The sequence below is a fragment of the Elgaria multicarinata genome, chromosome 16, assembly GCF_023053635.1.
Source record: "Elgaria multicarinata webbii isolate HBS135686 ecotype San Diego chromosome 16, rElgMul1.1.pri, whole genome shotgun sequence".
NCBI classification, from domain to species: Eukaryota; Metazoa; Chordata; class Lepidosauria; order Squamata; family Anguidae; genus Elgaria; species Elgaria multicarinata.
Genome location: NC_086186.1, coordinates 26,862,249 through 26,887,209, shown reverse-complemented (window position 1 = coordinate 26,887,209; position 24,961 = coordinate 26,862,249). Strand labels below are relative to the sequence as shown.

The following is a 24,961-nucleotide window of genomic DNA, read 5'->3' as shown; positions in this document are numbered from 1 at the left end:
GATAGGGAGAACTTTTTCTCCCTCTCTTATAATACTAGAACCCAGTGGGGTCATCCCATGAAGCTGGTTGGTAGAAGATTCGAGACACATATTAGGAAGGACTTCTTCACATAGTGCATAGTGAAAATATGGAATTCGCTACCACAAAATGCAATGTTGGCCACCAGTTTGGACGGCTTTAAGGGGGTTGGATAAATTCCTGGGGGAGAAGGCTATCCATGGCTACTAGCCCTGACAGTTATGTTCTACCACCAGTATCAGAAGCAGGAAGCCTGTATACACCAGTTGCTGGGGAACATGGGTGGGAGGGTGCTGTTGTACCTGTGTTCTGCTTGTGGGTTCCTGGCCAACAGTTGGTTGGCCACTGTGCGAAGAGAGAGTGCTGGACTAGATGGACCCTTGCTATGATCCAACAGGCTTCTTCTGATGTTCTTATGACTCTGTGTAGCTTTGTACCATAGGCCTCAATGGGCATCATTGAAGACTGAGGGCACCTCTGTCTGCATCACCCAACCCCTTCATCTGGCTGTTTGTGATTTAGATTTGTATCATCCCACCCTTTTCAATAACAGCATTTAACAACATATGCTAAGTGGGTTGTTGTTTTTAATGGGCCCCAGAACTGTTGTTTAAAATGGATTCTGTTTCATACTGTTGTTGTTTTTTATATTTTTTGATGGTTTAAAATTTTGTATTCTTTTTTAATGTCCACTGTTTTTAACTTTTGTAAACCCCCTAGAGAGCTTCGGCTATGGGGCAGTATATAAATTTAATAAATAAATAAATACACAAATGGCACCCAAGACTATTGACGACAAGAAAGACAGGACCGAAATAGACGATCAAAATATATAACAACGTTAAAAACAACAACCGAGCAGGTGAAAAACAAGTCAGCAAAATAGTGCTTGTTTAAAAGCAATTTTGAAACCTACAGCAGCAAAGAAAACAAATCAATTGTGAGAAGCGAAAACCTTGTCTAAATAAAAAGGTCTTTACCGGTAAGCTGAAAGTTGCCAGAGATAGGATTAGATACAGACCTCCCTTGGAAGTGAATTAATGGTTGGGTTCACACAATACACAAATCCATACTCAGCGGTTGAGTGTGGGTTGTTGTTGAACTGGTTATTATTGTACCATGGGTGGGTTATTGTGTTGTCTAACGCAGCACGTTTTCCACAGTGTGGCTGTGTAACCATGCAGTGTGCCTTATACTTTTTAAACAAGCCACCTTGAGAATCCATACTTTGTTATTGGGTTGTTCAGCATGAGTGTGGGTTAGCACGTTGTGTGAACCCAGCCAGAGTGCCTAGGAGCAGCAACTGAGAAGGTCTTCTTTCCAGTCCCCAGGAGATTTTGGATGCCCAAAGGCCTAATATTAAAACCAGGGCAGGTTTATATAGAAGAATTCCCTCTTCATCACAACAGTTAAAGCTGCAGGAGCTATACTAGAGTGACCAGATTTAAAAGAGGGCAGGGCTCCTGCAGCTTTAACAGTTGTGATGAAGAGGGAATTCCACCAGGTGCTGCATGCATATAAATGACACCTGCTGAATTCCCTTTTCTATGCAACTGTTAAAGATACAGGAGCCCTGTCCTCCTTTTCATAGGGTCACCCTACCAACCATGCAAGTGCCTAATTAAACCTGCCACATCTTTTTTTCAGACAGGATCCTCATCTATAACAGATATATGGCAGGCAGGTACATCCTTCTAGTATAGCTCCTGCACTTTAACTCTTGTGATGAAGAGGGAATTCCACCAGGTGCTGCATGCCTATAAATGACACCTGCTGAATTCCCTTTTCTATGCAACTGTTAAAGATACAGGAGCCCTGTCCTCCTTTTCATAGGGTCACCCTACCAACCATGCAAGTGCCTAATTAAACCTGCCACATCTTTTTTTCAGACAGGATCCTCATCTATAACAGATATATGGCAGGCAGGTACATCCTTCTAGTATAGCTCCTGCACTTTAACTCTTGTGATGAAGAGGGAATTCCACCAGGTGCTGCATGCATATAAATGACACCTGCTGAATTCCCTTTTCTATGCAACTGTTAAAGATACAGGAGCCCTGTCCTCCTTTCCATATGGTCACCCTAGCTGGGACTATCAGAGTGAAACACTCTTAGTTCTTGAAGGGCGTTCGCAAGAAAAAATGAGAGTCAAACTCCCCAACCGTGACTGCTTTCTGATTTCAGAGAGATGGTGCTACCAAAGATCTTTACAAATAAAATAAAAAAATAAGCTGAGAATGGAACCTAGGAAGTTCTACATTCAAAGAGTGTGCTCAGCCACCGTGCAACAGCCCCAACATTGCCACCTCTGGTACCAGCAGGATAAATAACCCCCTTTAAAAAGAAACTGTAGTAATTATTACCCCCGAGTTAACAGGGAGTTAGGCAGGTAATGACCCATGGCAAAGCAAAGACGTTTTATTTCTCTCGTGCAAGCTGACTTTTAACTCTGGCGGTGACCAATTGGCCATCCATTAGCCAGGCTATAAAGCAAATCGTGCTTTTTAACACAAGATGGCCCCAGCAAGAACTTCAGCGTTTAGATATTAAAAGCCAGAAAGGTGTTTGATGTAACGTGGGGGAACTCTTCTTTGTTGGTTTTTGTTTCCAGTGGAGGCTAGGACCAGAAAATAGTTTCTTGCAAAATGCATCACGCCTCTTATTTCTGATATTCAGGTTGTGGGTGCCATTCCTTATGTACAGAGCAATACGTAACTTTATTGTATACAGCCAAAGGCCTTTACAATACATACAAATGTGAAAAGCTCGATGTGGCCATCCCTGCTAGTTGCCATGGCAACTGGCATCATTTTGGGACTCACCCCTAAAACGCCAGGACTCCCGGCTATTGCTGCCTCATCAGTTTCTCCTCTGGGGGCGGGGGCAAAGTGGGGTGGGGCGCAAGCTGAGAATCTGGCCATTCCACAAAAGTTCTTTTGCCCCCCCCAAACGGTGTTTGCTTGTTTATTTATTTATTTATTTATTACATTTTTATGCCACCCAATAGCCGAAGCTCTCTGGGCGGTTCACAAAAATTAAAACCATGATAAAACAACCAACAGGTTAAAAACACAATTACAAAATACAGCATAAAAAGCACAACCAGGATAAAACCACGCAGCAAAATTGATGTAAGATTAAAATACAGAGTTAGAACAGAAAAATTTAAATTTAAGTTAAAATTAAGTGTTAAAATACTGAGAGAATAAAAAGGTCTTCAGTTGGCGATGAAAAGAGTACAGTGTAGGCGCCAGGCGGACCTCTCTGGGAGCTTATTCCACAGCCGGGGTGCCACAGTGGAGAAGGCCCTCCTCCTAGTAGCCACCTGCCTCACTTCCTTTGGCAGGGGCTCACGGAGAAGGACCCCTGTGGATGATCTTAATGTCCGGGCAGGTACATATGGGAGGAGGTGTTCCTTCAAATAACCTGGCCCCAAACCGTTTAGGGCTTTAAATGTCAATACCAGCACTTTGAATCGGGCCCGGACCTGGACTGGCAGCCAATGAAGTTGTAAAAGGACTGGCGTGATGTGATCTCGCCGGCCAGTCCCTGTTAGTTAACGGGCTGCCCTGTTTTGTACCAGCTGAAGCTTCCGGACCGTTTTCAAAGGCAGCCCCACATATAACGCGTTGCAGTAATCCAAACGAGAGGTTATCAGAGCATGGATAACTATAGCTAGGCTATCTCTGTCCAGATAAGGGCGCAGTTGGTATATCAAGGTAAGCTGATAAGCTTAGGGTGTTTTACCCTCCGGCCTCCCACAGGCGAGAACACACATTCATTGCCTGGTCGCCTGGAGGCGGGTCTGATTACCGCAGGTAACCAGGCAAGTGGCTCTTGGCAAGCCTGCCTGAGATATCTAATATGGAGAGTACACAGAGCGCTTGCCTGTTAGCAGGCTGCCAAATTGGCTCCCATCTGCCACAAATCTTGCTCGCCAGGTGCAGTTCCGTTTCAATTATTCACGGGTGCACCGCAGTGGAGATTACAAATATATATATTAAAGGCGGGAAGCTCCCTCTTTCTCCCTTTTTGCCGTATTTCTTTATCTAGCCACTCACCCACCCTTACATCCCTGACTCCATAGCCAATTTGGTGCAAGCGTCGGGTTGGAACCACTTTGATCCCGGTCAGAATATAAGCAAAACATTAAAGCGAATCGCCCCAGCTTTGCCTCTCATTAATTAGCAGCTGCAGGCACTTTCAACATCTGCTGGGCTGCTTTAACGTTCCCTTTGCTCTAATGACTTCAGCGAGAGAGGAGAGTAAATCAAAATGAGCCCTTGCTTGAGCAATACCTGGGTTTTAGTTTCCTTTCTTGTTTTCTTTTAATTTTCTGTGTTTTAACATCACCGCAACAGAAAGCTAGAAATAACAGCAGGCCAGCCGATCAAGCTGATAATCAAATGTCAAGGTGAATGATAGATGCTTCTCTCATTTTGTTTAGTCAAGGAACAAGAAAATCAAGATTACATAGGGTATGTTTGGGGATTGCAGGAGAAAGATCCGTATAACGTAACCTCTGTGACTGAGGGTTGTATCCAATGTCAGTCTGAGGCCATAGCTAGACCTAAGGTTTATCCCTGGATCATCCAGGGGTCAAACCTGTTCATCTACGTGACACACAGGGGATCCGGTGCTCAGGCAGGGGCGAACCCTGGATGATCCCAGGATAAACCTTAGGTCTAGCTGTGGCCTGAGTTAAGTCCCATTCATCTCAATAGGTCTGCTCTAAGTAGCATCAACACGGGATACAACCCCCAAGTTCTGAATGTCACATTTCAATACTAAACATTTCTAATTGGCCATCACACTTTGCTGCACTGTGAAAGTCCCGAATTTGAGAATTTGGATTTTGTGAGTTGAACTGAACATTCAGACCATGGAAAAAGTGAAGGCCCCAATTCAGGACCAGTTTATATGTTCAGCCAATTCAAGTGGTAAAACTTTCCTTTGGTACTGCTTCGGGTTCTTATTGTTGGCAGGCAGGTAAAATCCTTCTCCCTGCACATAGAAAAATAGGATGTCAGGGGAAAGGTTAGCCAGAATCCGCTTTCCCTTGCATGCTACTTTTCCACATATTGGTACAGCTGAGCAGCATTTGCTGGAGACAAACAGAGAAGGGCTGTTGAGTTTGTGCCCTGCATGCAAAAAGTCCGAGGTTCAAATCCTGGTAACTCCCAGTATGGTTGGGAAAGCGCCCTGCCTAAAATCCTGGAGAGCTGTTGCCGGTCCGTGTCGATGGCACAGAACCAGATGCAGTGGAGGCTGGTGACTCCTATTTCGGTGGGGCAGTGGATCCATTCTGTGTTTCAATCAGAACTCTAATGGAGCTATCCAAAGTGTCAAACTCTATGCCCAAACAGGGGTTCAACACTCTGGATATCGCCATTGGAGTTCTGGCTGAAATCCAGAGTGGATTCACCACCCCACCGAAATAGGAGCCACCAGCCTTGATGGACCAGTGGTCTGATTTCGTATAAAGCAGCTTCCTGTTTTCCAGTAGCGGGCGCATAAGTCAGTGTCAGAGCACATGTTGCGCATACAAAAGAACCCCAGTTCAGTCTCCAACATCATTCGCTAGGGCTGGGAGAAAGACCACATGTCCAAAACCCCTGGAGAGCTGCTGTCTGTCAGTGTAGTTAATACTGGGCCAATGGGCTGACTTAGTACGGCAGCGTCATACTAGGGAAGAGCTACAGCTCAGCGGTAAAGCGCTGGTAGGCGGCTTAGGTTCAAGTCCCAACATTTCAGGGTAGGGCTTGTGAAATCCCCTGCATGAAACCCTGGAGTCAGTGCTAGGGATGGGCGAGAAATTGGTTCCGTTTGTTTTTTTATAAGAACTTTCCAAAATTCCCAAAGGTCTCCTTAAATGGGGCAGGACTTGACAACTTCTTCCTGATGGAGCATTTGTCCCCACAAGAACCGATCCCTGCACTGCGTTCATCATCGAAGGCTGTTCTCTAAGTGCCTCCTCCGAGGGAGGCTCGGAGGATGGCCACAAGGGAGAGGGCCTTCTCGGTGGTGCCCCCCTCCCACTATGGAATGATTTCCCCGATAAGGCCCACCCAGCACCAAGATTGATGACTTTCGGGCGCCAGGTGAAGACCTTCCTCTTCTCTCACTCATTTGGCAGTATATGATGGCTTTTTAATCAGGTCCTGGGTTGTCTTTGGTGAATTGTTAAAAAATTGTTTTTAGATGTATGTTCCCTGTGTGTGTGCTGTCTGTTTATATGTTTTTCTATAAATGGTTTTGCACTTTGCATAATATATAATAAATGTAATAAAAGAAAATTACGTCTGTCTGTCTATTTGATCGATCAATAGACTGTGGAATAGCCTGCCGGAGGAGACTCGTCAGCTTGACAGTCTTAGCATTCAAGAAAGCTATCAAGACTAATCTCTTCCGGCAGGCCTATCCAGTAGAATTTTAGGATACTTTTAGGATGCTTTTAGGATGTTTTTAAACAGTGTATACTATGTTTTTAATCAGTATTTTATGCTTGCTGTTCCCCGCCTTGATCCAATCAGAGAGGTGGGTAAGAAATTTATTATTATTATTATTATTATTATTATTATTATTATTATTATTATTATTAGATAATAGGGTGACCATATGAAAAGGAGGATAGGGCTCCTGTATCTTTAACAATTGCATAGAAAAGGGAATTTCAGCAGGTGTCATTTGTTTATATGGGGAACCTGGTGAAATTTCCTATACATCACAACAGTTAAAGTTGCAGGAGCTATACCACAGCTATACTGTGACCAGATTTAAAAGAGGGCAGGGCACCTGCAGCTTTAACTGTTGTGATGAAGAGGAAATTTCACCAGGTTCTCCATATATACAAATGACACCTGCTGAAATTCCCTTTTCGATACAACTGTTAAAGATACAGGAGCCCCGTCCTCCTTTTCAGATGGTCACCCTATAGATAGATAGATATAATCTCAAAAGCAAATTGATAGATTCATCCATTTATCCAGGCAGAGGGCTTGGAGTACTCCCGTCTTCAAAGTCTGCACTTGAATCCCTGTGTATTCAGCCATGTTGAATTTAGCCTGTGCCGATGGGTGTCCATCTTTGCTTGGTTCCTTTTTTGATAAGAACTTCCCAACGTTCCCAAACGTCTTCATTAACAGGGTGGAAAGAACTGGAGGTTGTCTTTTTTTAATGGCGTTGGGAGAAAATGAAATGAAGACGTTCGTCTATTCCTAGTCAATACTGTCTTAGATGAAACAGCCCTGACACAGTGGCTAAGTTCGGACGACACTTTAGGCAACGGTGTGTGTGTGTGTGTGTGAGAGAGAGAGAGAGATAGGCAACTATGTTGTTGGTACTCCCCACATGACAGGTTGTGACATCATCTTTGTCCCCCTGTCGCGCGGCTGAAAGTCCTGTTGTCCTTTTGGGCGGCTGGTGGTCCTCCCTCAGTTCTCCCAGCCCTATCCCATCATGCATTGCAAGTTCTGCCGGCTATACAGGAGTAGTCAGTGTGCTTTCAGCTGCTCCTGCTGGAGAACTCTATGGCCAATGGAAATAACGTATGACGGTACCTGCAAAGGAGCCTACCACACGACCTTTTAATCAATAATAATAATAAATTTATTTCTTATCCGCCTCTCCATTCTGATCGAGGCAGGGAACAACAGTAAATATAAAATACATTAAACTGAATTAAAACATAATACACATTGTTGAAACACCCTAAAATCATTTTAAAAACACCCTAAAATCATTTTAAAACATCCTAAAATTACACTGGATAGGCCTGCGGGAAGAGATTGGTCTTAATGGCTTTCTGAAATGCTGAAAGACTGTTAAATTGATGAGTCTCCTTCCGGCAGGCCATTCCACAGTCTGGGAGCAGCAGAAGAGAAGGTCCACTGGGTAACAGTTGTCAGTCTAGTTTTTGCTGACTGAAGTAGATTCTTCCCAGAGGACCTGAGTGTGTGGGGCGGATTGTACGGGACAAGATGACTCTGCAGGTAGCCTGGACCCAAACCATGTAGGGCTTCAACGGGTCTCCGGATAAGCAACGGCCCGTTGTTTTTTTCTGTGGGTTAAATGGAAAAAATAGTGTACTGTGAGTTGTATGCCCATTGTGTCCCCCCCCCCACAACACAATAAACAATACAACGGACTATTGATTCTTTTTCCTGCACCCCATCCATTAGAACCAGCCAGTATAAGGTAGCTTCTTATGGCCCCATCCTAGCAATGTGAAAGTTAATGGTAATTATGCAGTGGTGAGGGAACGGTCCTGATCCACATATGGAGAGTCAGTCGAAGACCCAACACTGACGCAGTAGTGTCGAAGCACTCCCAACACAGGGAGACGTGCCGAGCGTACGCCCAGCTCCAACATGATATGATCCTCCCAGAGTGCAGGACACAGAATAACGGGCTCAAGTTAAAGGAAGCCAGATTCCAGCTGGACATCAGGAGAAACTTCCTGACTGTTAGAGCAGTGCGACAATGGAATCAGTTACCTAGGGAGGTCATGGGCTCTCCCACACTAGAGGCCTTCAAGAGGCAGCTGGACAACCATCTGACAGGAATGCTTTAGGGTGGATTCCTGCATTGAGCAGGGGGTTGGACTCGATGGCCTTGTAGGCCTCTTCCAACTCTGCTATTCTATGATTCTATGTCCGGAAGCTGCAATTTGCTGAATGACCTCGAGGCATGAAAACTGCAGCTCCAAACGGGGTGGGGAGGTCTTGCTCTGTAAATCTTCTCTTCACCGTGAACTCATTTCTGTGATGCAGTGATAGGGCAATGGTCCTGCCAGTCACCAGGAAACAGCGTCCAGCCAGAAGAGACCACGGCCATGGGTCTCTTTTGAATCCCCTTGATTCCTGCTTTGAGCAGGGGGTTGGACTCGATGGCCTTATAGGCCCCTTCCAACACTACCCTTCTATGATTCTGTGATCCTCTGCAGCCCTCTCTAAAGGCACGTGCAGCTGCCTCGGTTAAATATATCCCAGTAATCGCTCCCGGAGGGGAGGCACGCCCCTTTATTATCCACCACGGCAGCCAGGAAATGTGGGACAAGCAGGGTTTTGAGACTAACTGGAGCTTTAAAGAGGCAGTGATTTCCTTTGGCCAAAGAGAGATGCTGAATGCCGTTTAGAGATGGTTGAGAAGCCGTTTGGGAGAGGGAGGTCTGCCTGCGGCGTGGACGGAAGCGGTGATGCTCAGGCTGGATCTTGTGGGCAACATCCCCACCCCCAAGTGACCAGCTGGAAAGTGGCAGTGGAGAGGGCCCTGGGGCAACTGAAGCAAACCCCATTACATTCCGGTAGCCATTATGGCGCTATTATTTAAGTGAGTCTAAATGCAAAATTGCACATGCTCATTTTAATAAATAAATAAATGAGGGTTGCAAACAATTTTGTTATTGCTGTTCTTCTACCGTGTAAGGAACGTAGAAGCAGTTTTAAAGCATGGAATGGTAGTTGAAGGGGGGGGGGAGAGAAATGTTAGTTGTATGCTTCAAAACTAAAGTAATACACATGGCCATCTAAAGATCTCTCTCACACACACACACCCATAAAACCATTGAGTGCAGGTTCTAACACCATTATGTGCAGGCTCCTTCCAGTTTTGGTTCTGGTAAACAGGTTTGTCAGGTTTGTGTATCGTTTGAAAACCTGCGTGACCTATTTCTTCAGAGGGATAAAAGAAATGGGGAGGGGGACAGGGCCCGTCCAAGAGAGTTTACGGCCTGAGGCAAAAAAGAAGGTGGTGCCCCCTCCCTATTCCAGGTAAAGAAAGCCTACTGCACTGGCAGGTGAATCTGTCTTCAGCCTTGATGATGGGGCAGCATTCTCCACTACAGTTGAAGCTGGAAGGGTAAATTGGGGTGGGTGGGTGGGTTTGCAGAACATGCCTCGTGGCACACGGGTCTCTCCTCCAACACATTGCTGCTGCCTCTCAACATCTGCTGCCTCAGATGACTACTTTGTGGTAGGCCTGGCCCTGAATGAGGATTTGGCTGGTTGGCCACTGTGTGAACAGAGTGCTGGACTAGATGGACCCTTGGTCTGATCCAGCAGGGCTCTTCTTATTTTCTTATGGTATAAATCTGATGGTATGCTATTACTCTTAAAAATAACTTAAATTACTCTTTGCACACTTTTCCAAGTACGAATTTGCGCAAATTCAGGAAATGGGAGGAAGATTTGATTCCGCCAACGAATGGATGACAGAACGAAAAGCACATGGCAAATCCGCAAAACACAGATGGGAGAGATTTTACAAGTTCCGTACATCCCTTGCTGTAGCCAGATTCTGCTGCCAGGTGACAGTTAATGGAGGGAACTTCCAGCGCCCAGCTCAGCTCAGCTTCTGTAATGCATAACAAACATGATATGTTGCTGGGGGGTTTTGTATGGCATGCTGGCTTTTTCCCCTGTTATGCAAGTGTTTTAGTTCATAGTACCCTCTAGCGGTGGAATCTCAGACTTGAAGGAGAAGAAGAAGGAGGAGGAGGAGAAGAATCACCTGTAATCCGTCCATAATGAGAAACAGTTTCTCAAACGTTTTGTCTTTTCATGTACCAATTTTGCTTTTGTTCAGTTTCTGGAGGAGAATTTTTGCACTTCTGGTATCAGATTTGTCAGAGGGGGAAATTATGCCGTGAAGTTCCTATGCACCTATTTAAAACAGCTCTTCATTTCTTTTAGAACTATGAGGACTGGAATCTTATATACTGGGAGGAAAATGGGACTTGGTGTCCCTGCTGCTGGAACCTTAACAAACCTAAAATTTGTAATCTGTTCTCAGTTACTCCAAAGTAGGGTTGTAGCCATCCACATAGAAAACTAAGACATCAGTCGGAACCTTTCTCCCTGATAGTTGTTTATGGGAAAGGAATATTTCTGTCTGGAATCACTTTATTCACATGATCCCTAACCCATCCTGGCCCTCCCCCACCCCCCAGCAGTCCAAACCCAAGTGGTACAGCCCAGACAAAAGTTGACCACCTCTGTGAGAACTTTGCCCCAGCCCCAGGACGTACGACTCATTAACCTCTGCTGTGTTGTTTTGTGTTTCCTTGCAGGGATCTTGTTTACAATGCTGGTATTTGGACCAGCCTGTGGATTTATCTTGGGCTCTTTCTGTACCAAAATCTACGTGGATGCTGTCTTCATTGACACACGTAAGGAGACTCTTCTTTTACTCGCCCCCCCCCCCTTCCCTGCGCGTGAATAAGAGGTGATGGATCTTTGGACTGCATGATTCGCAGTGCCAGGGGGCGGCAGAGAAACCATTGCATTTTGAAAGACTTCGAATGGGAAGACACCGTTTCTTTTTTACAGGTCACTTAATTGTCAAGTGAACTCACCAGCCTTTGAGTCACGTGGAACGAGGACTGTAGCTCAGTAGGAGAGCACATGTTTCACATACAGAATGTCCCAGGTTCAATCTCCAGGTGGGGTTGTGAAAGATCCCCAGCTGAAGGTCTAGATAGCTACTCCCAGTCAGATGGACCAGTGGTTGGTTAGTTATTAGGCAGCTTCCTGTGTTCATGATTAAACCCAGTAGAGGCCAGTGGTTTTGATTTTAGTGGGACTGTAAATCCATTCTGGGTTCCAGTCAGAGCTCTAAAGGAGCCGTCCAAGTCACTCAACCCTACCCCCAAAATAGCTTCTGTAGAATCCTGGCTGGTTCTGATGGAGACCCAGAAAGGATTCACAGCCCCACCGAAATTAGAGACATTGGCCTCCACTGCTTAAACCAGCTCTTCATTTAGGATCATGAGGACTGGAATCATTCTATTTTTAAAGGAAGATCTGTAGCTCAGTGCATGCAAAAAGGTTCCCGGTTCAGTCACCAGCATCTCTGGTTAGGGCTGGGAGGGAGTCCTGTTTCAACCCCGTAAGGCGCCACTAGCCATCAGTGTAGGCAGCACCGAACCCGATGGTGCAAAGGGCTGGGTTCGCTCAGAAGGCGTCTCCTGTGTCGGCACCTGCAGAACACAGGATGTGGATTGATCAGGCTTTAAAAAGCCCTGAAGATCAGCAAAACATAACAGCAATCTAATTGGCTTCTCCAGCCACCCATTCCTCCACTGTTCAAAGCCTCAGTCTTCTGTAGAGCCTGCAAATCTGAACGTGTATGAATGTCTGAACACCAAAGCGTAAGAAAAGAAAAGGTCAGTGTAACTTGAAAGCTCCTATTTGTGGCTTTGAAAACTAGCTTGTCCGACAAACTGTATTGGCTCGTTTCTCATTCTGGAACAAGCAATGCAGGCGCAAAGAACGTGCGATTTCAAGGAGCAGGCTCTTTGGATGTGCCACGACTAATTCCTTTGGCCAGCAGAGGTAGCTAGAAAGCAACAATTTCCCCTCTGTGGCTATCCGCGCGCTGTTCTCCTTCGCTGCAAAATCTAGAACTTCTGCAGAGCCTTTGCTTTGAAAGCTATCACCAAAGTCCCCATAGAGCAGAGATGCACAACCTTTTTGGTGTTGGTGGACACCTACTGGCAGTGGGGATGGAGGCCTGATCACACACACACGCACGCTTCGACACAGACACGTACGTACATGTTTCCCCTCCTGCTCACCAAGGTCTCGGTATTGTGGTACGGGGAGGTAAAAACCTCTCCCATCCCAAGTAGTCACCACTACGATGGCAATTTGTCCCCCGCTATTAGCAGCTGGAGCTCGTCAACAGTGTTGTATACCCTGCAGCCCAGCTGATGAGTGCAGCGATCACTGAAAAGTGGGTGGGGTCCCTCTGGCTTTGGGTGCCGCTCAGAGAGTGGCCAAGACCATCCCTGCCATAAGCCTTTAATCTCTCTACAACTAGATGTCTGCTTGTGGGACATCACTGCTGTCAGGGAATCTTAAAACGCCAGGCTCTGCGAAGGATGCCCATGACCAAACTTTGGGTTTCTTCAGCTGGGAAATTGACTGCTCAGGATCCCCCAAGTGGTGGCTTTAGAAAGTTATGCAAAACAGAAAGGACAAGGTCTTCAATAACGGTATCAACACAAACGCTACAGCACAGCACTAGGCCAGTTAAGATACAAAACTTAGGTTAATTAGAGGTACAATTGTGCCAATTGGTTTAGAATTATAATCAGTCAGTCAGGATTTCAAAACAACTATATCGGTGAGGCTGGTCAGGATTTCAAAACAACTGTGACCCCGTTCAGATGACACGCTAAGCCATGGTGGTTAAGCATTTTGAGCTAAACATTATGGCTCAGCGTGTCGTGTGAACCATTCCTAACTATGGTGGCTACATAACTACGGTTTAAACCCGCTCATTAACCATTTGCTGCAAAAGAGTTAGCTGCCTAACCGTGGCTTAGCGTGCCATCTGAACAGGCCCTATATCAGTTATGTCTACAGAACCCTGGTATATTTCCCTTTCAGAGCCAACAAACAACCAGGGGAAAATCAAGTTGGCTAGTTTTCTAGTCCGGTTGTGAAACTGACTAGATCAGGTTGTGAAACTTACTAAATTAGTTTGATTATATCTGGTTGTGATTCTTAGCAGACCGGGGTGCTTCCAGACGAGGCTTTTATCCAACCATCGTCCTGCCTCATTCACAGAATTTTACGGGGGTTTGGACAGCATCATCTTCCGTTTGTAACCCTCCCATCTTTCTCCACCGATTTTCCCATCTTTTTTCGTACGACAAAAAAAAAAAGGAGCAGATAGAATAGCCGCAGCAAAACCTTTTTAATTTTTTTGCAACTGCGCTGGTTCAAATATTGTAAAAACGCACACCACACCGATGCTAAAATGGTGGCGAGATAAGTGCGCTGGGCGGTGAATGAGGGTGAAGGGAAAGGAGAAGGATTTCACTGCCCACAGGGCTATGAGCATCATCACTTAGAGGGAAATCGCGTTTGCTTACCGTTGCTTCTCCGTCCGTGCGTTTGTCCCTCATTACTTCTTCTTTTGAGAGAGGAAGTAAACAAGGTGACCCAGAATGGATTCACAGCCCCACCGAAATTAGAGACACTGGCCTCCACTGCTTAAACCAGCTCTTCATTTAGGATCATGAGGACTGGAATCATTCTATTTTTAAAGGAAGATCTGTAGCTCAGTGCATGCAAAACCCTTCTCCCGACTGATGTTTTGGATGACAACTCCCAACATTCCTGACAAGTGGCCATGGTGGCTTGACTGATGGGAATTGCAGTCCAAAACATCTGGAGGGCGCCAGATTAGGGAAGACTTTGGTGAAGTGCAATTTCTTTCTCATGTTGCGATGTCCTGTTCTGAAGTTCTAAGACCACTGGGTGGTATTTGCTGCGATCCTGAATAGAAATGGTACAGGCGAGTAGAACTCAATCTTGGGAGAGGTTCTCCAAATTCCACCTCGACACTCGTTCTGACTCGTGTCCATGCTGGATCACGATCTTTGTTTTCTAGGACGTGTGCTGTCAAGCTTTTGTGAACCGCCCAGAGAGCTTCGGCTGTGGGGCGGTATATAAATGTAATAAATAAATAAATAAATAAATAAATAAATAAATAAATAAGCAAGCGCATTTTGGGGGCCCACAAATCACACTGCAATCTTGGAAAGGTTCAGACCTCGACGGCAGATTGCGTTCGATTCCGGGTTCAGTCCAAGAGGTGCAAATTGGGTAAATCCCAATCAAGAATGAACTGAAACGAATTTCTCCCTACATTTATTTATTTATATACATTCATATACCGCCCCATAACTGAAGCTCTCTGGGCGGTTTACAAAAGTTTGCATCCCTACTCCTGAGTCCCATCATGGGGGTGGTTGTTCCGTGACCCATCCCGAACTGCTCGCGGACTTCCTTGTGTTCTCCAACCCTCCCCCCTCCAACCTGATTAATAAATAGCCTGTCTCTTTGTTCTTTACAGGTAAGCTGGACATCACCCCGGATGACCCAAGGTGGATTGGCGCGTGGTGGGCGGGCTTCTTGCTCTGTGGTGCCTTACTTTTCTTCTCGTCTCTCCCGATGTTTGGATTCCCGCAATCCCTGAGCCTCCGGCCGGAGCAGCTGACCGAGGCCGAGCAAGCCATGCTGCCGGAACGGGACGACGAGCGGCCGAAGCCGAGCAATGGGGTGCTCCCGCGGCTCTCCGTGGGAACTGAAGACACCCCCTCCTGCTTCCAGCAGCTGAGAGGTGACACACTTCCCTTGTAGCCCGTGTGGCTCTTCCGCGGGAGCCGACAGGTTAATGGCTGGTCAGATTCGTCACCTGATACGGAATCACGCTCGCCTCGCCAGCCGCCGGCAGATCCGCCATACCCTGGCCTCCAACTATTTCCCCGTGCAATTGTTGCTGTGGTTTTAATAGGGCGGCTTCCTTGCCAGGGCCCCAATCCCTGAAAAATTGCTTCCGTTGCACAGCATGCAAGGCTAATTTATTTAGTTAGTTAGTTAGTTAGTTAGTTAGGGATTTTTATGCCGCCATTCAGCCAAAAAAGGCTCTCACGGCGGCTTACAAAAGTATTTCTTAACAGTCCCTGCCCACAGGCTTACAATCTAAAAGACATGACACAAAAGGAAAGGGGATTGGGAGGGAGGAGGAGGAGGGGGAAAAGGAAAGCAAATTCAGGCACTACAATCTTAGTTGCAAAGTTCAGCAGTGACAGTTGACAGCAGGAGGGAGGGGGCTCTCAGCTGGAGCTGGACCCAGGCACGGTGGAGAGGTGCCTGGCTGCTGCTTCCTCCCTCACTGGTGGCTTCTGGGACCATGGGTTAAGGGACCGATGCTGTGCTGGCTGGGGAATGCTGGGCTCTGTAGGACTTTTCTCTGTCTAAACATGCATAGGATTGCGCCCTAAATGGACCCTTGGTCTGATTAGCTGGACTCTTCCTTATGGATCTTGGCTTGACCCACCAAGGTAGCTTTTCAGGTTTTCCAGACTCTGGCTATTAAGAGCCTAAGAAGTGCCTTGCTGGATCAGACTAAGGGTCCATCTAGTCCAGCACTCTGTTCACACAGTGGCCAACCAGCCATCGGCCAGGGACCAACAAGCAGGACATGGTGCAACAGCACCCTCCCACCCATGTTCCCCAGTAACTGGTGCACACAGGCTCATTGCCTCAGATACCAGAGATAGCACAACACAGACATCAGGGCTAGTAGCCACTGATATTTGCAGCCAATACCGAATGCTGCATCATGACCTGCTCTTGCATAGTGACTGTGACACTGCAGATTTCAAAGGGAGGGTTCTGCATGAACCCACCTACACAGACAATTGCAGGTGAGCTTTGCTGGAAGAGACATGAGATGGAGAATGAGAGAGAGGCCCTTTCTACACCTAAGGGTTCTCCCAGGAAAATGGAGGGGTCGTCCCTGCCTGCTCCCAGGATCCCCTGTGTGGCATTTGGATGCACAGGGACGGTCCTGGGATATAGGGCTGGTGTAGACATGCCCAGCGCGAGAGAGAGAGGGAGGGAGAGAGGGAGGGAGAGAGAGGGAGGCTGGAGGTAGCTTGAACCCACCAACGGGTTTGAGTTCCAGAACTACCTCCGGGTACAAGGAGCCCTGAAGAAATAACAACAGCATCAGGCATAAGAACTTAAGAGGAGCCCTGCTGGATCAGACCAAGGGTCCATCTAGTCCAGCACTCTGTTCACACAGTGGCCAACCAGGCATCATTTTGATGTCTCGTGGTGCAGCCTTGCTTTGGAGTGTTGTGGGACATCAGTGTGGGGCCTAGGCTCAGCCAACCGGCAATGCTCAGTGCATCAGTCCAGTAAAAAACACTTATTTAAAGGGGATGTTCAAAGTCCGCATCCGTGGGTGGGGTGGGGTGTAGAGCTGCTCGATCACTGGCAGATATCCAACGAGAAGAGGCGGCTTGGGGCTTCCAAAGTGAAGCTTGGCTTTCCCAACGTGAGGGCGGGACCGTCCATCCAGCTGGGGCAATGACACAACATCTCTCCCCCCGGGGGATGTTTCTGGGCCTGGATGAGGAGATGGGTTTTTAAATCTGCAATGAAAAAAGAAGAAAAAGGGCTACCTTTGATCAACAAAGGCAGATGGAGAAATCAAAGGGACCAGCGTCTCCTTGATGTTGAGTTTATCTTGATAACAGAAGAGGCAGCGTCTCCCATCCTGGAGCTGCCTTGTGCGTTCGCTCGCTCGCTCGCTCGCTCACTCTTACCCCCCACCCCTGTCTCTGCATTGGCTGGCTAGAACTAGAGACACAACACACACACACACACACACACACGCCCTCCAGTTTATGTCTTGCCGTTTGCAAGTGAAATATTTGCGTATTTTGCTACATTAAGATGTACTCCCTATCCTTGGGTGGCGAATGTGTGACTCCAACTCCCATAATCCTTCTCCATTGCCTGTGCTGGCTTGCCTGTTGGGAGTTGCAGTTCAACAGCTGGATGGCCATACATTCCTCATTGCTGTTATACATCCGAAAGCAGCATGTCAGGGGAAAGGTGAGCCTAAATCCACCTTCCTGGTGGCCAATGCGTGTGTGACTGGGTTCGCACAACACACTAGCCCACATTTAGTGGATGAATGTGGGTTGTCGTTTTTGAACCACAAGTTGTCGTAGTACAGTGGGTTATCATGTTGTCTGAACGCAGCACGACAGTAGGCAAACACACCCAGTGACTGTTCACACCACACGCTAACCCACACTCAGTGGTTGAGTATGGGTTGTCGTTGAACCATGGGTTGTTTATTGAACCATGGGCTGTTGCCTGAACCCAGGACATCAACCCAGGCTTGATAACCATTCAGCTTGGCTTTTTTCCCTCAAACAAGCCACCTTGAGAATCAGTGGTTTATTGTTGGCTTGTTCCAGATGATTAACAAGCCACACTCCATGGTGGTAATAATAATAATAATAATAATAATAATAATAATAATAATAATAATAATTCCTTACCAGCCTCTCCCTTTAGATCGAGGCGGGGAACAATATTAGAACAGGAATTTACATCTTAAAAATTCTTGTTTTTACATTGATCTGGATAGGCCTGCCGGAAAAGGCTAGTCTTTAAAGCTGCCTTAAAATCACACAGAGAGTTAATTTTACGAATCTCCTCCAGCAGGCCATTCCATAATCTGGGGGCGACAGAAGAAAAGGTCCTCTGGGAAACTGATGTCAGCCTAATTTTAGCTGACTGAAGTAAGTTCACCCCAGAACTTAACTTTGTTATCAAGCCACCCTGTGGGAAATGTCCTGGGTTCAGGCAACACCCACAGTTCAATAAACAAACAAACTTCCTGACTGTTAGAGCAGTACAACAATGGAATCAGTTTCCTAGGGAGGTTGTGGGCTCTCCCACACTAGAGGCCTTCGAGAGGCAGCTGGACAACCATCTGCCAGGGATGCTTTAGGGTGGATTCCTGCATTGAGCAGGGGGTTGGACTCGATGGCCTTGTGGGCCCCTTCCAACTCTGCTATTCTATGATTCTATGAACAACCCACAGTTCAACAACAACCCACCCTCAACCACTGAGTGTGGGTTAGCGTGTGGTGTGAACAGTCACTGCGTGTGTTCGCCTCCTGTCACTTCTTGCTCCTAGCTATGGCAGCCACCAAGTTTAACATTTGAGCATCCAAAGGAAGAATCAGCAGTTGATACAGGAGAAAAGGGCCGTTCTTCAGACCTCAAAAATGCAAAGCGAGGGAGGAAGGAAGCGAGGGGGGAAGAGGAGGCAGAATATGTAAAAAGTGAACAAGCCCCTCCGCGGCTTCGGCAGCACTTGAGAGAGATAATTTTCAAATGTAATGATTTTCACATTGAATTCACGGAGGAGTTGGTCGCCAGGTATCAAGGCGAGACGAGGTTCTTCTTGCTCACATTAGCAGTCCATCTCGCTCAAGCTGTGTTATCTCCGGAATAATTAAAATGCTCACCGAAGTAGAAAATGCTCTGTCTGATTCATTAGCTTAAGAGACACTTTGTAAGGCAATCTCTCTCTCTCTCTCTCTCTTTCTCTGCTCTCACGTTCCCTTCTCGAAAACAAAGAGAGCATCTTGCATGAGTTTCGTGGCTAAAGGGCCATGCCTTGAGGACTCTATAGGGTTAATTGGAAATGAACATGGGGATTTCATACATGCGCACGCTAGTGGATGGTATGGTATTGGGTGCAGTTATGTGCAAGATAGAGATGATCCGGCGTTGGTCTGGGCGAATTCAACGTTGCTGGTGTTCTGGGCAGCAAACAGACCCATGGAGGGTAATTTGCATCTTTCAAAGGGTTTCAAGGGTTGGGGGCAGCTGATCGTCAAATCCCCCCTTCCTAAACACAAACTGCAAGTTGCAGAGTGGGGAGTGGAGAGGAAAGGTAGACTCTTGGTCAGAACTTCTCTGCGCTGGGGAGGTGAGGATTTTTAAAGACCTCAACAAAGAGCAAATGTAGAGCCAGCCAGGTTAACCTGTTGGGTAGGAATTTGCTGAGGTTACCCACAAAGAGTTGCCCATTTGCCTCTGGTGGGTTATCTCTTTAATGGAAGGTGGGTCCCTCCCTAGCCCAACATTTGGGGCACATGAACCTCCCCGTATGCTACGATCAACATCTAAGGTCCTCCTCTAGGTGCCTACTCCGAGGGAAGCTTGGAGGATGGCAACAAGGGAAAGGGCCTTTTCAGTGGTGGCCCCCCAATTATAATAACAACAACAACAACAACAACAATAATACATCATAATATATTTATTTCTTACCTGCCTCTCCCTTTGGATCGAGGCAGGGAACAACATTAGTACATGAATCAACACATCTTAAAAATTCTTGTTTTTACATTGATCTGGGTAGGCCTGCCGGAAAAGGCTAGTTATGAATCTCTTCCGGCAGGCCGTTCAACAATTATGGAACAATCTCCCCAATGAGGCTTGCCTGGAGCCAACATTGTTATCTTTTTGGTACCAGGTCAAGACTTTCCTCTTTTCTCAGGCATTTAACAGCATATGTTGAGTTTTAACTGACCCAGAATAGTTATTTTAAATGGATATCGTATCTAATCTGCTTTTATGCTTTTTATGGATTTAAATTTTGTAGATCAGTTTTTAATGTTCAATGTTTTAATCTTTGTAAACCCCCCCCCCCCCGAGAGCTTTGGCTATGGGGCGGTATATAAATGTAAATAATAATACCGTATTTCTTTGATTCTAAGACACACTTTTTCCCCCATATAAACATCTCTAAAAACGGGGTGCGTCTTAGAATCGCGGGTGCGTTTGTTATTTCTTAGAATCAAAGCTTTTTTTCTGTTGGTGGTACTGAAATTAGTGGGCGTCTTACAATTGATGGTGTCTTAGAATCGGAAGGAATACAGTAATAATAATAATAACAACCAAAGAACCAAATCAGTTCACAGAAAGCCCCGAAATGTTGTGCTCCTGACCCAGTAACTCAAAGTGAACTGCATGTTCTCATGATATGCTGTGTAGCCTGTCGATGGCCCTGTGCTATCCTCATAGCAATCCGGGGCGGGATCTACACTTTTCATTACACCGTTGTTTAAGTGCATTGTTGCGTCCTCCCTTGCTACGTTACAAAATGCAACTTGAGCCTAGTCAATCGAAATACCTTTTCTTCTATCGTTTTACCCGGGCACACTCTTCTTTAGAACGTTCTTCATTATGCTCATACCAGCTCTGAAGTAAACCTCCTTCTTCCGGTGACTCTGAGCTAGACCTGCCGGGATAAGCCGGCAGGGAGGCGGGGCGACGCGTAGGGACGAGGGAAGCCCTGCAGCGTCTTAAAGGGGCCACGTGCGCCCCGAAAGATAAGCGGTTTTTTAAAAAAATTAAGCCTCTGTCCCCTCTTTCACCGCCCTCCCTCCTCCTCGTCGCGTTGTGCCAGCTCTCGCTCCCCTAGAAAAGCCCTCACTTGTCCTAATCAGGAAGCAAAGACCATGGTCACGAGACATGACTTTGAAAGACAGCATTGAATACAACGAAAGGTTGGGGCACATTGTTAGTTTTAAAACGATTTTAACAGAAAGTGGAACGGTTTTAAAAGTCAGAAGAAACGTAACAACAACAGCATCACGTGACTGCTGACATCATCTCTGCCAACTTGTTACGTTTCATCTAGACAAGTGTAGATGGGCTCCAGGCCAGGCAGGGTGGTGGTGGTGGTGTCATTAGGGAGGGTTCGGATTTCTGACATTTATGCCGCACCGTTCCAAACGTGACTCACAAAATCAGCACTGGGTGAAATTGATACGAAGATAAGAATCTTATGATGACAGCTTTGAATAATCACTTGGGAAATGGAGGGGGTGGCCCTTCCATGATTAACACCGATTCCCTCAACAGCCTTTTATCCTTCTCTGAAATCCACCAGTTCAAAGTCAACGCTAAGATTGTAAGGACTTGGACATTCCTCAGCTTTAGAATGCAACCCTGTGCCAACTTACTTGGGGGTGGATCACGTTGACTCAATGGATTTCTTCCTGAGTAGATATATATAAGATTGCACTGTAAGAAAATATTCATTCATATGAATATTTGGATTCTCCGTTCTGAGGTCAGAGACAGTGTTCCAACCTCGGAAGGGGGAGTTGGAACCTAAGCACCTTCTCTGCCTCTGCCCCCTTGCAGCCGGCATGGGAAGAACTGCCCTCCGAGGTTGGAAAAGTGACCTTGGAGGAGGAGGAAAGGGTGAATTCTGGTGGGCTGGGAGGGTAGCAGACAGGAGAGGCCAGTATATCAGTTCCCTCCTCCTTCCTTGCCCCTCCATAGCGCCCTCACTAGATGGGCTAAAAAGACCATCTAACAAAGTCTGCCTCCACCGGTCCTCCTGGCCTGCATTGGCTGATTTGACGCGTCTGAGCTCGATAGAATAGCACCCTTAGAGACGCAAAGTCTCATTCAGGAAACCTCGGATCTTCCAACCCTGGAATCTGGCACCCCCAGTGCCACGGCCTAAGCAAGAACCACTTCGTAGAACCATAGAATTGGAAGGGACCTTGCAGGTCATCTAGTCCACCCCCTGCTCAGTACAGGATCTGCAATGGAGGATGCAGCTACACCATCCCTAGCCGATAGCCATCTGCCTCCTCCCACTCTTAAATTCCTCCAAGGAAAGAGAGCCCACCACCTCCCCAGGCAGTGTGTTTGACTGCCAAGCATTTGATGCCTTTAGGACGTTTCTCCTAACGCTTAGCCAGAATCTCCTTTCCTGAAAAGTCCAACCGTTTGTTCTCCTCCTGCCCTCCTGCATAGTCAAGTTTCTGAAGATGGGCATGGCTTGGAAAAGTTTAAATGGGCCAATGCTGCGTATCTTTCCCACAGAACCAGCAAGCACAAGACCCACATGATGGAACCCCTCACCCATGTGGCAGACTGAAGTCTTCTTCCACAGGCTGCTGGCTCCCAGGAGAACATCTCAAGGCAGGGTGCCTAGGAAAGCTCAAACAGAACACCTTTACGACATCACCCTTCCTCTTCTTCCTCCCTTCCAGTGATCCCCAAAGTCACCAAGCACCTGCTCTCCAACCCAGTGTTCACCTGCATCGTCCTTGCTGCGTGCATGGAGATCGCGGTGGTGGCCGGCTTTGCCGCCTTCCTCGGCAAATACCTGGAGCAGCAGTTCAATCTCACGACGTCGTCAGCCAACCAGCTGTTGGGTGAGTCTCCCCCATCCAGATGCTTGGCCATTCCCTTGGCCATCCCAAGCAGCGGGTGCAGGACAGGGCCGGCGTCACGGGTAGGCGTGGTCGGGTCCCTGCCAAGGTTCCCTACACCAGCAGGGGCCCACTGGCAAGAGCTCCAACAGTTGCTCCTCCTCTTCGCCGTTGCAGCCTGCTTGCTCACCTGCTCTCGCTCTGGCCCAGACGGCCAAAGGTGATGGAGAAACGGAGCAGGAGCAGATGCCACCTTGCTCCCCAGCTCTCTGCCTGTCGAGCAAGCCAGTGGTAGTAGCTGTAAAGGAAACCACACTCAGCCAAACTGGCTGTCCACTGGATTTTGCACAGATCTTGGAATAAAGCACACAGCTCTCAAATTGAAAGGGTTAGGCCCAATCCTTTATTGAAATTGGAAGGGTAAGAGGCAAGCAACACATCAGATTAGCTACTAAAATTAATACAGAAATAACACCCTGAACCCAAATACCAGCAATATTAATACATTGTTACAGAATATACTTCCCCAGCCAGGTGTCCTTCAGCTCAGGCGCCAGGCCCCACGTTTGGTAGACTTTTATGGCCACTCAGCTATTCTACTCCCCCCTCCCTCCGGATGGGCCATTTTTTCCCTTCACAGATGCAAATTGCCCCAAGGCCACTTCTCTCGCCTTGACGGAGCCAGGAGATGGCCTCACGCCCACGGCCAGGTGGAGAGATAAGCGGTACTTCTGCAATTCTATCACAGACAATAGACAATGAGTAAAATTCTTAAAAACAGCAATTCTTTGTACACTTAACCCCTTCCTTACAGTAGCAATGGCGAGAAAAAGAATAAGGAGCAATACCAGTTGGTGGCAGTGGTAGCTATACTCACTGAGGGAGGGGCCCATTGGGGGGTGACCTACCCCAAAGCCCTCCGAAACCTGGAGCAGCTTGATGTCAACCGCGCTAGTTTCCTCTTCATTTCCAGGCCCAATTTAAGGTGCTGATGCTTACCTATAAAGCCCTAAACAACTTTAGGCCGGGATACCTGAGAGATCACCTCCTTCCATATGAAGCCGCCTGTAGGATGAGGTCATCTTCAGAGGCCCTCTTATATGTCCCACTCCCAAAACAGTTTCAGTTGATGGGAACGGGAGATGGGGGGCACGTCTACACCAGCCCTATATCCCGGGATCATCCCAGGATCGTTCCTGTGCATCCAAATGCCACACAGGGGATCCTGAGAGCAGGCAGGGAGGATCCCTCCATTTTCCTGGGAGAACCTTTAGGTGTAGAAAGGGCCAGGGTCTTTTCGGTCCTAGCACCCCACTTATGGAATTCCCACCCAAAGAAGGTGACTCTCTCCACCCCTGACAGCATTTAGGTGGGCTTTGAAAACATTCTCATTCCATCCAGCTTTTAATGGTTTTTAATTTATGACTGGAGGTTTTATCTCTGCTCCTTTGGCTTTATGCGCTTTGTTTTCATGTTTGCTATTTGATGGCATTTTCTTTTGTTACGGAAACCACTTTGGGCAGAGTTCATGTTTGTTGGATCAACTTCGGGGGGGTTTAAAAATTCGAACTCAGAAGTCCACCAGCCAGAACCAGGTGCCAAATATAGTGGGGAGGGGAGGGGGGTATATATACTTCCAAGTGAGGAACAGGGTGTCTCTGAGGGGTGTGTGTGCTTCACCTAGGGATTTCTTTCTAGGGATTTCACCTAGGGATTTCCTAGAGCTTGGCGGAAGAAGCCGCCGCCGTCTTCCGCCCGGGTCATAGAGCTCAGCGGCTTCTTCCGCCAAGCTCTCCGACCCGGGTGGGCCTGGGTGGCTCTTTCACCGGCAAAAGGAGGCCGGCGGGTAGGTGAGCGGCAGCTGATTCCCCAGCAAAGGCGCCGGGCGCGGCAACTCTTCATCCCGTCCCCGCGAGGGGCCGCCTCCTCCTCCTCCTCCGCCTCTTTTTGGAACGCTTAAGGTAGGGTACACATCATCGATTTCGGGATGCCCCAAAGCGCCTTCAGGGCGTCCCAAAGCCTATGTGTGGATCTGCTCTGGGTCTCCTCAGCCCGAGTCCTTTGCAACCTTCTGTTCTTTTTGCAGGAATGACGGCTATTCCCTGCGCATGTCTGGGCATCTTCCTGGGTGGCCTCTTAGTCAAGAAGCTGAGCCTCTCTGCGCTAGGAGCCATTCGGATGGCCATGATGGTCAACCTGGTGTCCACGGCTTGCTATGTCTCTTTCCTCTTCCTGGGCTGTGACACGGGACCCGTGGCCGGGGTTACTGTTCCCTATGGAAACATGTGAGTAGAAGAGATAGAATTAATTCATGGGCTTTCTGGCACATTTTGAATGTGAAACTTTGGGGGATTCCCCCCACCCCAGACACT

General features: G+C 47.4%; 1 protein-coding gene across 1 annotated transcript in view; it reads left to right on the top strand.

Annotated features, from left to right (window-relative positions):
• Positions 1-24,961, top strand: part of SLCO3A1 (solute carrier organic anion transporter family member 3A1) — a 148,645-nt gene that overhangs the window by 107,833 nt on the left and 15,851 nt on the right. The window contains exons 5-8 of the mRNA XM_063142660.1: positions 11,088-11,186; positions 14,885-15,151; positions 22,428-22,592; positions 24,676-24,874. Of these exons, the coding sequence (XP_062998730.1) occupies positions 11,088-11,186; positions 14,885-15,151; positions 22,428-22,592; positions 24,676-24,874 (730 nt within the window). The remainder of the gene's footprint in view (positions 1-11,087; positions 11,187-14,884; positions 15,152-22,427; positions 22,593-24,675; positions 24,875-24,961) is intronic.